The sequence below is a fragment of the Myodes glareolus genome, chromosome 4 (genome assembly GCF_982192425.1).
Source record: "Myodes glareolus chromosome 4, mMyoGla1.1, whole genome shotgun sequence".
NCBI classification, from domain to species: Eukaryota; Metazoa; Chordata; class Mammalia; order Rodentia; family Cricetidae; genus Myodes; species Myodes glareolus.
This window is the reverse complement of record NC_142029.1, coordinates 111,090,367-111,107,043: the sequence shown is the minus strand read 5'-3', so window position 1 is coordinate 111,107,043 and position 16,677 is coordinate 111,090,367. Positions and strand designations below refer to the sequence as shown.

General features: G+C 46.8%; 1 protein-coding gene and 1 long non-coding RNA gene across 2 annotated transcripts; one reads left to right on the top strand and one right to left on the bottom strand.

Annotated features, from left to right (window-relative positions):
• Positions 1 to 386: 386 nt before the first annotated feature.
• On the bottom strand, positions 387 to 4,421 carry Fut4 (fucosyltransferase 4). The gene has a single exon (XM_085689909.2). The coding sequence runs from the start codon at positions 3,898 to 3,900 to the stop codon at positions 2,719 to 2,721; it is 1,182 nt and encodes a 393-aa protein (XP_085546035.1). The 5' UTR covers positions 3,901 to 4,421; the 3' UTR covers positions 387 to 2,718.
• Positions 4,422 to 4,528: 107 nt separating this feature from the next.
• Positions 4,529 to 10,704, top strand: LOC146894747 (uncharacterized). The gene is made up of 3 exons (XR_015001941.2): positions 4,529 to 5,409; positions 9,835 to 9,991; positions 10,203 to 10,704. It is a non-coding gene; the product is annotated as an uncharacterized LOC146894747 (long non-coding RNA).
• The last annotated feature ends 5,973 nt before the right edge of the window (positions 10,705 to 16,677 follow it).

Genomic DNA, 16,677 nt, shown 5'->3' with positions numbered 1-16,677 from the left:
CTCAAGAACTTAAATGACTGCCTGATTTAGGCCACGGAAGTAGAAGGTGACCAAGCCACAGTCTTAGGTTTTGGCTCTCAACGACAAGCTCTTTCCTGAAGTCACCTTGGCACCCTAAGTGTCTTCCTCTTACTGTCAGGCAGGGGCTTGGGAACACAAAGGAATCTAAGCACTGCCAGCAAGTTCTTCTGGCTTCGGAGACGATCCTTCCCGAGTCCCTCAATGGAAGGAGGGTCATCCAAGGGTAAAAATTTTACATTTGGGATCAACTTGGAAGGAAAAGTTATGCCTTAAACAAAGTCATGACAATCACAGAAAATACATTTAACATACATAGCACATCCAGAAGCACTCTTCCCCATAATAATCATTCCGCAAACATAGGCTAGTTTTACATAAATTTAATGCAAAAGGTGTAGGTAAAACAATCCATAACAATTTAATTACAAAGCTTTACCAAAATAATTTTTTTTTTCAGGAAAAAAGAAACCACAGGCACTTCTAGTCTGAAAATACAAGCTTAGAAAAAAAAATTGTATGATTCTGAAATATGGCTTAGCTTTAAGAACTTACTTGAAATACACAATGTGATATGACTAACCTTCCATTTTCAGATTGGTTCTGTAATAGATTTTGATATTTAATTTCAAGAAATGTAAAATGCATATGAAGGCATCGCAAACTCACTGCAAATAAGGACATATATATGCACACACACACATATATATGTATATATATATATATATTTAATCAGCTGCCTAAATCATGTGAGGCATCATTACTTCCTTAGCCCAGGGAAAAGTCAGGTGTTCTCTCTTCACACTTCACAGAAGAGGGACTCTATGCTCAGAGTCACCCCTCAGCCCAGTGTTCCCCCAGCTGGAAGGCAGAGTTTACCAGATTACCAAATCCTAAACTCTCTCCTTCTGCCCAGTGTAGATCTCTAACAACACTGAGACCCATGGTCAACATTTCATCAATACTCATTTTAAAAACAAAACTTTTAAGCTAGGTGTGGTGATGCACACCTTTAATCCTGGCCCGCGGGAGGCAGAGGATGGTGGGTCTCTGAATTCAAGGCCAGCCTGGTCGAGGAGAAGAGAGTTCTAGGACTCTACAGAGAAACTCTGTCTTGAAAAAACAAAACAAACAAAACCCAGAACTTTTGTTTTGCCTTTGCTCGGTGGCTGGTGTTCTGTAATTGCGGTTCTGCCCACACTATAACACTTGAGGGAGGAAACATTATTCACAGCTTTTAATTACTGCCTTTTCCTTTATGGAAGAGAAAGAACAGAAACACCTGGACCTAAGCTCTTGGACGCAAACCTGATCTAAACAGCAGCAGAACTCTAATCTTGGAACCTGCCCATAACAGTGACAGAGGGTCCTAGCGTGACAGACAGCGTGAAGCCTTCTGATTTATGAATGATGCTTTATTTTTGTGACCAAAATCCCTATTCACTGTGGCAGTGGTAGATCAGAGAAGGCACTTCTTACACCTTTCTGTACCTCCCTGGGGAGCTCAAGCCCAGTGTTTGGCACACACAGGCACGCCCTGACTTCTGTTGAACTTGGAAAGTCCAGGAGTGTATTTTCAAGATTGGTCCACAGATAGGCTCAAAGGCACTAGAATCAGTGTACTGAGATACAGATTCAGAGGAGAACCTGCAGATTTTAGCATTTAACAAAGAAAAGACAACTAATCTGAAGGCACTACTTCAGTTCCATTTGACAACAACAAGGACAGAAACAGAACAACCATATAACAGACACACAAAAAGATTTTTTTTCCCTTTTGCACAAACCCATAGTTCATCAAAGTCTCTTTTACTGTTCTCTCTGCACAGCACTGCCAATGCTGCTTAAGGACTAACATTCTAGTTTAAATTTCAGATCCAGCCGAGACACGAAATAAACAACTTTGTGGACATGACACTAACATTGATGTCTCTTCCGTTGTAAACACTGGTTAGGAAAAGGGCAAGAAGATACATGTGCTTCTTCATATCTGTATTTTTAATGCTTTCTTAATCCAGTTTATAGGGACGTATGAAGACAGAAGAAACAATTAGGAGGTGATCGTTCACATTATGAAGGGATTTCCCATTTATTCCTATTAAATACCGTCCTCTCCTAGGGCCCTGAATTTGACGTGTTGCTTAAATGCAGCTTGTCAGGAATAGGTTTCTAGTGCGAAGTGAGGTGCATCCACATCTTCACCTTGACTTTCGGCTGAGGATAATCTTGCCTCTTATTTCTATTCACAGGCTGGGGACACCAACAGCTGGTGAAGGAAATCAATGGCTTCTATTTTCCAGGATCGGATGGTTTGAGGAATCCAACCATCAAAGAAAAACCCACTCTGGGCACAGTCCTCCCTCCATCTCACACTCAGCAGCTTTCAAAACCAGTGGTTTGCTCCTCACTGGTCCAAGCAACGGTGGGCTAGAGAATTTAGAGGCCGCATGGCCAGAAGGAAAAGCCACTTCTTCACATGGATGGCAGTAAGGAAGAGAGCCTCCATCCTCACTCAGGACACCACTGCCCCCAACAGAGAGCCAGCCCAGCTCTCTGTAAAAAGTCACATGGGTCTGGGAATTTTCCCATCCCATCTTTGTGCCAAATAATATTAATCGGTATCTCATCTTTTTCCCATCAAGCAGAATTGGGCATTTAAAAACTTCAGCCGAGATGTAGTCAATTCACAGCAGAGTGGCCTCACCGCTCAAACCAGCCTGCCAAGTTGCGAATACTCTTGGGCTGGTCCCCAGAGGTCTGCACAGCTTGGCATGTCCGGCACCACGGCTCATCCCAGAAGGAGGTAATGTGCACGGCATAGCTCCGGCGCCAGTGGAAGTAGCGGCGATAGACAGCCACGTTTCGGTCAAGAAAGAGCAGGTAGGCTGCCAGGGAAGCAGCACTAGGGAAATCATCCACGTGGATGAAGGCACCACGAGGCACAAAGCGCTCATAGTTGGCACGGTCAGGACCTAACACCACGGGCACGGCCCCGGCCAGGAAGGCATTCCGCCACAGCTTCTCAGTGATGTAATCCACGTGCTGCGAGTTCTCAAAGGCCAGGTAAAACTTGTAGCGGGCCACAGTGTGCAGCAGTCCGCTAGCTGGCACCGGCTGTCCGGGTCCCGCCCGACCAAACACGTCCACAGGCACATGTCGGCTCAGTTGGTAGTAATAACTGACCCGTGCCTGGCGTTCATCCCAGTGGCTCACAACCCAGGCCACCAGGCCCCGCTTGCGGGCCAGCTGGGGGGCCAGACCTGATGGCTGGTCAGTTGGGTGACTTCTGGGGTAGAGGAAGCCATAGGGCACGAAGATATCCGAATCGGCCCGGTAGGACAAGGTCCAGTTGAAAAGATTCTTAGCCAAGCCTCGCAACCCAGGGGAGTGGGTGGGTGATTCGAAGTTCATCCACACCCAGCGCTGACCCGGAGGTCTAGAGCCTGCTAGCATCGCCGCTCCCTCATGGTCGTCGAATACGCGTAGCTCCAGAGCCTCGTCCGTGCGCACTTGGGCACCCCAGGGCGGGGGCCAGTCGGGGGGTCCGTTCACCAGATCGCGGTGGTGGAACAGCACTGCTTGAGCTTCCCCGTAGGCCGCGCGGTCGGTGAGCAAGCGGCAGCCGCTGATGTTGAAGCGCAGGCTGCAATCAGGGGGAGGCCTGGAGTAGCCGCTGCGCCCGGCAAAAGGTTCCCACCAGAGCAACACGCTAACTGGGCGCGGCGGGGCTGGGGACGCCCAGGGCAGCTGCGGCAGCTGTCCCCAGCAGATGCAGGCGGTCAATGCTGTGCACAGCAGCCCTGCTGCAGCCAGCGCAGAAGAGCTCAGGGGTAATCCCCAGCCTCCGCGCCGTGCGCGTCGCCGGGCCCCTGGTGTCCCCATGCAGAGCCCAGGAGCCGCCGCCTCGGTTCGCCACGCGTCCACCGACCGCGAGGGGCGGCACCGGCTCTCATACTGCCGCTCGCGACCGGCCCGGGCCGTGGAGGGGACGGGCGGGGCATCCGCAGGCCCGCGGGCGGTGCCGCGCCCCTCTCAGGTCCAGCTCGAAGTGAGCCCGGCGGACAGCCTGGCCTGGCGCCACCCTGTCCCTCCCAGACACTTCGCCCTCAGACCTGCGGGGCCGGGCCCTGCCCGGGGGCGTTTTCTGCTGCGCCTGCGCTGATTCCCTTGTACAGCAAGGGCTCCTGGGCTTCTCGACTGCTCCCGGTTGGGGTCTCACCCGGGGTCGCGCCTCTCGGTGCGAGTGTGTCCACTGTGCCCGCGCCTAGGTGGCCTGAGCCCTCACCTTTCAGAGTAGTGGACTTGAGAGGTCCCCAGAAGTCTCTAGGCGGTGGTGTGGGTGGATGGGGTGGGGTGTGAGGATGCGATTGCACTCCAGAGTTCAGAGCAGAAACAGCTTCCTTCCGTATTGCCCGGTCCTTGGCCAGTGACGCCCTGGGCGAGAGGGCGGGGGTGAGAATGGCCGCGGGGGGGGGGGGGCGGGGGGGAGCAGGACTCAAGTCCTAGAAAATGAACTGTAGACCAGACCTTGGAGACCTGCAAGACAGGCCAGCTGTGGAGTCAGGCACGAACTCAGAGCCCTGTGACAAGTCCTAGAAACACTCCAAAGGGAGCTAGTGGACACATCACAGTACAGAAGGCAATAGTGTTATCTGCGTGATGGAAATACATTTTTCTTGACCCCCCCACCAAAGAAAGAAAAAAGGGGGAAAAAGGATTTTTAAGGCGTTTATTTCACTGAAACGGATCATGCACACGACTTTACCCAATAAACAGTCTAAGTTTGCTTCAATTTCTCCACCCCATATATTTACAGTCTGATTTTTTTAGGTTTATTTAATTCTGTGTTTATGGATGTTTATCCCGTTGTGTACTGCATGCATGCCTAGTGCGACGGAGTCAGAAGAGAGCGTGGGATCCCCATGATTGTGAGCCACCATATGAGTACTCTGTGAAAGAAACAAGCGCCCTTGAGCATTGAGCCACCCATCTCTCCAGCCCCCCAGACAGACAGGTTTCTGAACGTGAATATTCAATGTAAGGATGGCACATAAGAACTTTTAAATATAAGCAGACAAGTCACAAACGTGTGTGAGGAACACACTGCTGCAGGGAGACATCCCCAGGTTAATTCTAACTTCAGATACTCTGATTTGCATAAGAAGTTTGATGCCCACTAATGTGAGTTGACTGGACAGCTTTTGTATAGCCCTTGAGTCATGGAACTTCTATCACGCGGAACCCGGTGAGCTATAGGAACTCGGTTCTCCTTCCCCGGCACAATTGCAGGCCAACAGCATTCTTTGTGCTACGGAGCTGAGGATGAACCGCTGCATGAATGAAGATTAACTGCTTTTAAGCACTTAAGAAATAATTTCTACTCCCAGGAAGGTAATGCAAAATACTCGGGACTATAAAATGATGAATAAGTGTTCTATGTTCATGATCAATGTTCTTGCGCCCAAGTTAAGGCTGCGCTAATTCGTCACGTGTACCTAGGTGGTTACAGCTAGGTATCCGTATCTGCGATCACATGGGAAGCTTAACCCCAGGGCTAGACCCTCTCTTATTGAGTTATTCAGCTGTTATTAGCTGGAATTCTAAAAGCGGGGGCGGGAGGTGCTGATTTAATTCGAGGAAGCAATTTTGAGAAGAGTTTTAGCTCCAGCCTGCAGTGTGTTACATAAGCTAGGGAGAACCTGTTGGGGGGGGGGCTTCACATCATCATCACAGGAAACACACCTGAGCTTGCTCTTTGGGTGTGTTTTCCTTGGTTTATTTTAATTTTTGAAAGTGTTTATTACATTTTTATTCATTTGTTTTGCGTTGATGCAGAGGACAACTGGCAGAAAGGGAGTCCCTCCTCCTACCATATGGGTCCTGGGAAATCAAGCGTAGAATGTAGAAGTTTCTAGAAGTGTCTTCTGGTGGCTCTTCCTAACAGCACTCAGGAACAGGGTGGGAGCTCCCACTGTTTAGACTCGTCTGTCTAGAGTTTTGTCTTCCCAAACCTACAAACATTTTATAGTGTTTCTAGGGTAATGTTTTAAATAAAAAAAAATGAAATTCAACAATTTTTATTCGAAAATAGAAGTTTCAGTAATTTCCCACTGTTTGTAGTCAGGGCCTCCTGTAGCCCAGGCTGTACTGGAGTTGACTGCACAGCTGGGCACGAGCCTTGAATTTCTGATCTTCCTGCTTTCATCTCCTAAATCCTGGAATTGTAGGTGTGAACCGCTAGGCCTGGCTTGCTTTTGGTTTTTATTAACATAAAAGCTATAAAGGTACAGGCCACATGTGATAATTGAAAGGGGTGTGTTGGTTTTCCTCTTATGCCACAGGCAGTTGTGGGGAAGAGATCACTGAAGCCCGGGGCAGGAAGAGGACCACTGGAATAATTCAGAACAGTTACCATGAGGGAAAAGAGCTGAGATGTTTGTGCAGGTGTGTGCCCAACCTGGAGGCAAGAAAGTGATGTGAGATTCATAACTGAAAGTGAAATTTTGTCACATGTGAGGGTAGATATATGGACGTAAGGGTTCCTGATGAGCTGGCCTGATCACACATGTAGACTCTGGTGAACAGGCATGTTGGTTCAGGAAAGACAAGCTTTTAGCTTCAGTTGTCCTCTTGTATATCCCCGAAAATCACTATGCCATCAGTAAGGGTTGAGCTGAGTGGAGCTCACAGCAGGAAAGCTGCTCCTTTAGACCAGATCCCACAGGCTGCAGGGTCGGGCCACGCCTTCCGGCAGCTCTCTCTGCAAGAGAGCAATCTGTGCAATATGATTTGACAGCTTTCGACTTATGGCATCTGGCTCTTCCGTGCTCTTGCTCACATATGCTATACTGAATTAAATCATGTGATGTGAAGCTTCCTGGTAGCACCACACAGCCCCCCGCAAAAGTCTGACATGTATTTTGTTGCTCTGTAGAGGCTCCTCTGGCTGCCTCCATCATCCTTTCCTGCCAGTGTCCCCTCCTCTCCCCTCACCTCTTTCAGTGAAGATCCTCTCTAGATTTGTTTGGTTGCTTGGTTGGTTTCATTGTGTAATCCAGGCTGTCCTGGAACTTGCTCTGTAGAGCAGGCTGACCTCAAACTAAGAGATCCCCCTGCCTCTGAGTCCTCAGTGCTGGGATTAAAAGCGTGCGCCACCACTGCTGGCTACTCTGCAGGTTTTAAATGGAAGCTTTCACCCCTTTGCACGATGCTATCACATATAGTCACATATGCTGTATTGCTTCTGTTTAATGCTTTTTCTGCCACCTTAGTGCCTGCTCATGGCCTGGAGGTCATGAACAGCATCTCCTGAAGAGAGTTACGTGTCAGCTGCCTTTCCAGTCTAGCCACTGCTAATATTTTTTTCTCTGTATGCAACAAAAAGTACTGTTGGCATTCACATGTGAGCCAAAGAGGGCCTAGATTGTGGCAATAGCTGTGAGGATGAGGCAGAGTCTACAGAAGGCACTTGAGCGGTACTCTAGTTCTTAGGAAGCCTTTCTGGATACCTGCCCACTGTAAATTACCCTCTTGGGTGTGACCATGTGCATGCTGTTCTATGGGGATGGAATGGTGTCTGCTTCAATCATAACCATAGCACCAAATTAATTACCTAGCAGTTGGCATCACCTCAGTGACTACCAACTGATGGACTATTCACTGATGGTGAATGGGGGCTCTTAGTGTAGGGCTGAAATCACCTGTCAGTATCCGTTCTCTGAGAAAGTGGCTGTGGGAATGGCTTACTGGGACCTTAAGACACGCCATAAGCTTTCAGTGGAAAATGATAGACGTGTGTCAATTAGAATTCAAACTCGTTCAGTTAGGTCACTAAGACTGATGTAGCCCAGACCAAATGCACGTTCATCCATCAATGGCCAGGAGATGTGGCGACTCCTTCTAGAACCTTTTCAAGACAGAAGAGCTAGAAATGACCACATCTCAAATTACATGGAACAAAAATGGGTAGAAAGTAGTTTCTTAAAAGATAAGAGGGAAGGGATGCGAGTCAGACAAAGATGCGCCTTCCCCCATATGTGAGAGACTTTGCTCGACGAAGAGACTGGACTAGATGAGTTCAATCTCCCTGGGAATCGTTCTGACTTGTACAAGGAACATCTTTCAATTGTCTGCATGAAGACAGCAGCCAGGTCAGCTACAGAAGAAGGCTTTTGGTTTTATATCCTGCGTCAATGGTCAAGTGGAGGGAATCAGTTCAGAGCGTGCAAGGGCTGCCTGCTGCTTGTATTCGGTGTCACATAGGTGGGAAAGGCAACTCTGTCCTAAGTTCAAATTCGTTCTTTTGTTCTTCCTTCATGGAAATAGTTCACTGTACTTTCCTGTTTGTTTTGTTTTGAATTTTGAGGCAGGGTCCTGTGGAGCCCAGGCTGGCTCAGTTCACTGGGCAGCCAAGCCTGATTCTCCTTCCTCCACAGGTGTATGCCAACCACACCCATTGGGAGATACTTTGAGCTAAGGCCAACCTAGCTCTTCCTAAGACTACCTTAGTGTAAACCCCCTAGAGAGAGATGGCATTTCCTGTGGGGACCCCAGAATATGTTCTGACGCCTCAGTCTGTCCCTAAACTCTATGAGAGTCGGGCTGCTCTCAAAGGTGCTGATATTTGTTGGTTGGATGGAAAGTTTCTGGAACTGAATGCAGACCTCTCAAAGGCATCTTGAGTTGCTTTCCCGAAGGGAGAAAGAGGCAGTTCAAAGTCCAGTTTTACATCCGTGATTATGTTGTAAGTTATGTGCTTATCCTAAAGGGGAAGGGCCCGTGAGCAGGTGTGGCAGGAGAGGCAATCAGTCAGGGTTGTTTCCTGTTTCAGGCACACATTTTTTATTTGTCTGACTGGGGAAGTGGGTGTGGAAAGAAAACTGGTTACAGGCTATTAGGAACTGCTTAGGATGAGCTTCGACCCACAGCTTACTCTCCTCTGCCCTGTTATACCTTCTATTGCTGCTGCTGGTGGTGGTCATGGTATGTGTGCTGATAGGTGTGTATGATGCATGTGTGTGTACATGTGAGTGTGGTATATGTGTGTGTATGTATGTATGCAGGCGTGCATATGACAGGTCAGAGGACAACCCTGGGTACAGGCCTTTGCTTTCCACCTTGTTTGAAGTGGATCTTTTGTTCCCCCTGCAAGGCTCCCAGGAGCCCTTCTTCTACCATCTTGAATCGTGCATCCTGGGATTGCAGATACATCTACTTACTTTGACTCTACATTGGTCCTATAATCCTACACAGCAATCTGAACTTTGCATACTTGAGTAGCAGGCCCTTATCCACTGAGCCATCTAGCCCCTGCCCCGTTACATTCTTGATAGAAAAATAAAATGAACACGTGTGCTTTTTTTTCTTTTTTTTTAATATTTATTTATTTATTATGTATACAATATTCTGTCTGTGTGTCCTGTGTGTCTGCGTGCAGGCCTGAAGAGGGCACCAGACCCCATTACAGATGGTTGTGAGCCACCATGTGGTTGCTGGGAATTGAACTCAGGACCTTTGGAAGAGCAGGCAATGCTCTTAACCTCTGAGCCATCTCTCCAGCCCTGCTTTTTTTTTCTTTATTCAAATGAACCATTTCACTAGCCTTAAGTTGTTAGTCAATGTAAGGATTTGTTGCCTTTAACTCACAGTTTCCAGATTTATGCACACATGTTCTGAGTGTACTCTTTCTTGACTAACCAGCCTTGCAAGGACTTTGAGTGTTCAGAACAACAGAGATAGGGAAATTTGAGGCTAAATCTGAAATACTTGCAGAGTTCTTACCATCCCAACCATTTGCCTCTGTGTTCTTCCACACAGCTCCTTCGCAATCACAATGGGATGTAGGATACAGGACTCACTCAGAGCCAAGTTGTTCTGACTGGGAAGGGAGCAGAAGCCCAGCCACCTTTGAGGAGCCAGAGTCCTGGAAAGGCGCCACACAGAGATGTGCTGAGATTCTCCCGGACTCAGCAAGGTGGGCCTGTGCTTGCCCATGCCTGGCGTACACACCCTCGAGTTTGGTGATGGCAGGGCAAGGAGAAAGGGGGTGTACCTTCCACGTCAGTGCACTTTGGTGGGGACAGATGGGAATATCTCTGAAGCTCATCACTACTGGGAATTTTAGTTACTTTTTTGTAAAAACTTTTAAGTGACAACTTTTAAAAGAAGGGTTTCTATGGGTTTAGGGTCGTGGCAGCAAGGAATAGGTGTGGCAGCAGGAGTGAAGGCTGGGAGCTCACATCTTCAAGCACAAGTGTGAAGGAAAGAGAAAATTGGAAATGACCAGAGCCTTTAAATTGTCAAAGTCACCTTCAGAGACATACTTCTCCAACAAGTCACACCTCCTAGACCTCTCCAAACAGTGCCACCAACTGGCACTCAAGTATTTGAGCCTATGAAGAGACATTTTCATTCAAAACACTACAGTATATATGCAAGGACTTGGAGAATACACATTAAGAAGCATTTTCCTGATTGATGGGAAAGTAATTTCATTATGAGCATCTATCTCTGTCAGCCAACTGTAACATTTACTATGTAGTATGTAATGTCATGAAATTCTGTAACATATACTATGTAGTATGTAATGTCATGAAATTCTTAATAAAAAAGAAAATTATTTTAACATTATAAACACCCATGGATATTATGTACACATGTTACTGTCACACAGTACAGCACATGGCTTGGACCTAATGAATACTTATCAAATAAATGAATGAGCATTGCTATTAATTTTCTTTGTTTGTTTGTTTTTGACACAGGATTTCTCTGTAGTTTTGGAGCCTGTCCTAGAATTAGCTCTTGTAGACCATGCTGATCTTGAACTCATGGAGATCTACCTACCTCTACCTCCCGAGTGCTGGGATAAAAGGCATGAGCTACCATTGCCCGGCATAATGTTGCTATTAATTTTGTACTGCATGAGGTATTAGTTAGGTGGTTCAATTTCTGCAGGTGTTCAGACAATGTGAAAGGCTTTAAACTGTAAGGTGTTGACTAAGATTGCATGTGTGCCTCCTACATGTTGGATAAAAACGATAATGACTGGTAAACTCTAATAATCAGCAGTGTTCGTTCAACCCTTGAGTTGGCACAAATTCTATTTCAGGAATGCAGACCAACCTGACTTGGTCTTACTGTGGTATCTGCCCCTCATTGCATCTTTGCGTTGTCCCACAAGGTGGCTAGCCCCTCACCTGGACACCCACCTGCCGGTGCTCTGCAGATGGGGGTTTGGGAGGTTTGGGTCTCAGCTAGCCTCCCCCCTTGCCATCAGACCTCCAGCTCCCTCCAGACCCAGAGCATACATCAGGGAAGAGAATGGGACAATACGCCCTCCACTAGGTCAGATGATTCTCCTTGATGAATGCGTCCCTCTCAGGCTCCATCACACCCACTCCTGTGGTCCTTCCTCTGAAAGGGAGCTGGGACACTTAGATATCAACAAGCCCCTGCTGGATTAAAGCGAACAAGATGACAGAACTATAAATTGTATTGTATGATACAGACAATGGCAGAATTGTCTCCTTGGCAAGCTCCTTGGCAAGGGTGAAAAACGTTTTCTGAACATTCAGCTTGCAAATCTGCATAAGGTGCCAAGCACACGGGGCGTAACTAAACACAGAAATCTCTCCCCTCCCAGCACACGGCATCACCTCATTCATAGAGAAAATTCCATGCAGGAATCTGAAGGGTTGACCTCAGAAGCCATGCGTGGTCCATTCCTCAGTAACTCTGCCACCCTGGAGAAGTTCCTTGGTTACCCTGACTCTTGCATTTCTTCTATGCTGATCAATACTGTTTTGTGATTTGAACTTGATTTGAAATGGGGTGTCTTTCTACTGCTGCCCAAACCACCCTCTCACCCGACCTCAGCAAGGGTTGTAAGATGGCTAAACAAAACTTCCAGGATAAAAGAGCAAATTCCATATGCAGGGGGCAGTAGCCAGAGCCACCTATTCTCTGACTTAGTTACAGAGACGAAATGAGGAACCACAAATTAGAAGGAAGCCCTTCGGCTACACACAGGCTGTAGGCAAGAACCGTAATTAAAATAGGCAAGGCTAAAGGCAGCTGAGAAGTTCTTCAGTTTCAAAGCACAGGGAAGTCCACCAGCCAGTGAACCCTGTCCATACACAATGAGGCTGAATCAGAGTTTTAGTCCCTTGTATTTTTTTCCAGGTTTATTTCTGTTGTGGTAAGAACACTTAACGAGAAGTTTTTACTTGTAACAGGTTTTTAAGCATATGAGACAATAGTGCTGTCTGTAGCTACATATGGCTCTACACAACTAACTCTCCCTGCACGTGCAAAGTTTAGCTTTGGTGGTATGGTAACAGTGTATGTCCATGGTCTGTGCATGTGTGCATGCAGGTGCACAGGTGTGAGTGTGCAGAGACCAAAAGGCCTAACAAGTGTCTTCCCGGGTCTCTCTCCACCTTAGTTATTAAGACAGAGTCCCTCACTGAACCTAGAACTCAAAGATTAGCGAGACTGATGAGCCAGTGAGTCCCCGGAATCCTCCTGTCTCCACTAGCGTTACAGAAACATAATTCAGCGACCAGTTCTTATGTAGGTACCTAGAATCTGAACTCAGATTCCCATGCTTGCAAAGCAAACAGTTTATTGTCTGAGTCATATCCCTAGTTCCTGTTGGTTAGCTATGCCCCTCCCACCCCCACCTCTAGCACCTGGTATACCAAATGTCATTCTCTTTTTCCGTGTTTGGTCATTTAAATTCTTAATAGAACTAGAATCCTGACAAACTGGTCACTCCAGGAAATGGGCTTGTTTCGTGTACCATTATGTCCACTAAACATTTGTTTGACCTCTACTTCCCTGTGGTGTGTGTGTTAGAAACCAGCTTGCAGCATTGTGTGTGTGTGTGTATTTGGATGTGTTATAAGCCAGCCTGCAGCACTGTGTGTGTGTGTTAGAAACCAGCCTGCAGCATTGTGTGTGTGTGTCTGTGTTATAAGACAGCCTGCAGCACTGTGTGTGTGTGTATGTGTTAGAAACCAGCCTGCAGCATTGTGTGTGTGTATGTGTGTGTATGAAACCAGCCCATAGCATTCTGAGAACTAAGGAGTTAGGAGTTGTGACGACCAGTGTTTCCTTGCATCCTAATTACTTTGTCTTCACCCAAAGTCCTTCTGACTTTACTCCTTTCAAAGCATGAACTCCTAAAGAAAATCAAAGTGATTCTCCCAGTAGATGGGAAATCAAAATATCAGCTTAGAAACATTGGTAGAAGGCCCTACAGGAGAGACATGGTTACTCAAGGCAAAGTCATACCATAACATAGTATATAACATAGAAAATACATGAAATCATTGCAGCATGTGAAACCACAGCTAAGGCAAGCATTTATCACCGAGGGAAATGGTCATAGTAAACGGCTGTGTGGGAAAAAGTATGAGCTATAAAGTGTAATGTATGTGTTTATAAATGCAAAGACCCAAAGCTCTCCGCGTAACCTTGCACCTCTGAACCCAGTCCAGTTGTGAAATGCAGGTGTGGGGGTCACAAACCAGAGCATTTTCAAAGCCGGGCAGTGAAGGCCACTTTTCCAAATGCTTTCGGCCCAAACGAGACCGAGTAATCTTGTTTGGGTTTTATGATTTTACTTCTAATCGCTAGTCTGTGTGGCTCTTGGAAGCTCTGGCTAAACTGAGAGATGAGCACTAAGCCCTCACAGGGAGGTAAATCGTGGCGCTGCAGGGCCAGGAAGGACAGACCACCGCCAGGCGGAGGACAGTTTGCAGAGCGCATTCTTACCTTCTCCCTTGCTTTGAGGCAGGGTCTCTTTCTGTTCCTCTGTTCCGTTCTCCAGGCTATCTGGCCCACGAGCTTCTGGGACAGTCTCCTGCCTCTGTCTCCCACCGCACCGTAAGAGTGCCGGCGGTACAGATGCTCGTCTCCTGCCTCGGTCTCCCACTGTGATGACGATACAGATGCCCACTAGCACATCTTCTTCATACGGATTCTAGGAATCGAATTCAGACCCTCGGCTTGCACAAACAAGTGCTCTACCCACTGAGCCGTCTCTGACCCATGCTTTGCTTTGAGATGTTTTGTTTAAAATGCAACAGCAAAGTATTGCATCAAATCATAATTTTTTTTTTTTGATTTTTTGAGACAGGGTTTCTCTCTGTAGCTTTTCGCCTATCTCTGCCTTCAGAGTACTAGGATTAAAGGCATGTGCCACCACCACCCAGCTCAAATCATAATTCTTAAACTCACCCAGGCGCTGGGTGTTGAGGTGACTTTGTGACTTGATATTAGAAATGATGGCATGAAAAGCCTGTGTGTCTGCCTAAGAAATGAGGCAGTGGCCTAAGTCCAGTATTTAGCTGCAAAAGCAGTCTGGCCCTGGAGTCATGAGGACAGAAGACAGGGGGCAGTGCCTGGAGCTCTGGGTTGCCAACATGAGAGGCAGATCAGGGAAGGCGACAAACCTGGAAACCCATGGTGTGGGGTGGGGTGGCTTGTTTATTAGCAAGTGTGTCGTGAGCATGGAAATCTCGGAGCATGTTTATAAACTCACTTTGGGAACCTAAGTAGGAGCAGGGTGTCAGTCCTACTGGGTGACTGAGTCAGTGGGTCTTCTCTCTACGTGCACACACTCACAGAGAGGGAGATGGGTGGAAAGAAAGTTGGGAGCTGGAGATTTTATACCTGCAGGGTTAGTCGGTGCTTTTCCCTAAGTCTAAGCAGTTTTGGGGGGTTCTTGACTGTAAGATGCAGTCTCTGGGTTTCAGCTTCTGGCTCACGGTGCTGTTTTTGAAGCAATGAGTGATGGAGAGTTCCGGAACATGGTGGTGGTTGCAAACACACCCACACCCACCCCCTGTCTCTCTCACACACATACCTCATTCAGGATGCTTTAACTAAGTGGAAAATTTTGTATTAAGTCTGGAAAAGGTTGGTTCCTGACTCAGACGCTGTTTCACAGTGTGGATATTTTTCAGCAGGGGCAGGACACACCAGTGAGCAAATCGCTGTTCACTTCATTCCACTAGAAACAGAGCTGAACCTGAGAATGGGAACTGAGTGGGCTTAAGTAAGCTTATGTTTGGGTGGGAAGGGACGGGAGAGACCACAACAGCTAATCCTGTAAAACAGAGAGACAGAATCTTTACTGTCAGACAAAGCACAGTGATAACCTGATTAAAAAACTGGGAAAGTCCAAATACCTAGCAAACAGCCTGACGCATGAATAAATTAAGTACAATGTGCTGCTATTTTGAGAGGTCTCCCTCTGTAGCTGGGCTGGGCTAGAGTTCACCATGGAGCCTAAGCAAGCCTCCAGTTCTTGGCAGTCCTCCTGCCTTAGCCCCCGAGTCCTAAGATTACAGGCTGGAAAAAACCACATCCAGCCTTATATGCATTCTTGTGCAGTTATTCATGATGCATAAACGAGTTGGAAGTTAAGCATTGTTGCATTCTTAAGGATAATCAACGTCTATGCTCTGGTGCAGTGACTCTCAGCCTTCTGAACACTGCAGCCCTTTGGTGCAGCTCCTCCTGCTGTGGTGATTCCAACCATAAAATTATCTTTGTTGCCATTTCATAACTGTAAATTTACTACTGTTATGAAACATAATGTAGGTATCTGACATGCAGGCTACCTGATGTGTGACCCCTGTGGAAGGGTCATTCGATCCCCAAAGGGGTCCTGACCCACAGGTTGAGAACCACTGCTGTACAGAATGACGTCAGGCAAGTAAGGAAACAGGCATAGAAGAAAGGAATAGACATATCCGTGTGCTGTTCATAACCTGAAAGCTCTATTACATTTTCCTTTGTCTTTGTGCTGTTGCTGTTTGGGTTAATCTCATGTAGCTCATACTGTCCTCAAACCCACTATGTAGGCAAGGGTGACCTTTAACTTCTAACTCTCCTGCCTCCACCTCTCAAGCACTGTACCATAAAAACAGGGCTTCCAGCACACAAGACAAGGACTCTACCTCCCAAGCCACAGCCCAGGCCTCCTTTACAGTTCTTTATGGGATTAAAGGCATGTGTCATCACCACCCAGCTAACATTTTTTGTTTTTTTTTGTTTTTTTAGATTTATTTTTACTTTATGTGTGTAGATGTTATACCTGCATGTATGTTTATGTATCACATGCTCGTAGTGGCCTCAGAGACCAGAAGAGGGTGTCAGATTCTCTGGAACTGGAATTACAGTTATGATCCACTGTGGGAGTGTTGGATTGTCTGTAAGAGCAGCAAGTGCTCTCGATGGCTGAGCCATCTCTCCTGCCCTCCTTCACATTTCTTTATCTTCCAATTTTCCATACTGAAATGAGTGGAAGGGCTTTTCTTCTTTTCTCTTTCTAAACTCATAAGAATATATATATATGGATATATGTTATTCATGTATCTGTAATAGATAGATAGCCTGGCTCCTTACCATTTACTAAACAAATTCTAAAGAAACAATACCCTCCCCTGAGCTGTAAGAGAAGAACTGTCTTTGGCCAAAGCTCTTTCACTGGTCACTCATTAACTACTCAGGAGGTACTGTGTGTTCTGCTGCGTGTCACCCATGTCCGGATCACCTCTATATCAAATAGGAAATGGGTTAACCATTACACTATAGGTAAAGTTTCAGTTTTATAATGTTTAATTTGAAATGAAGAAGAGCTGTACC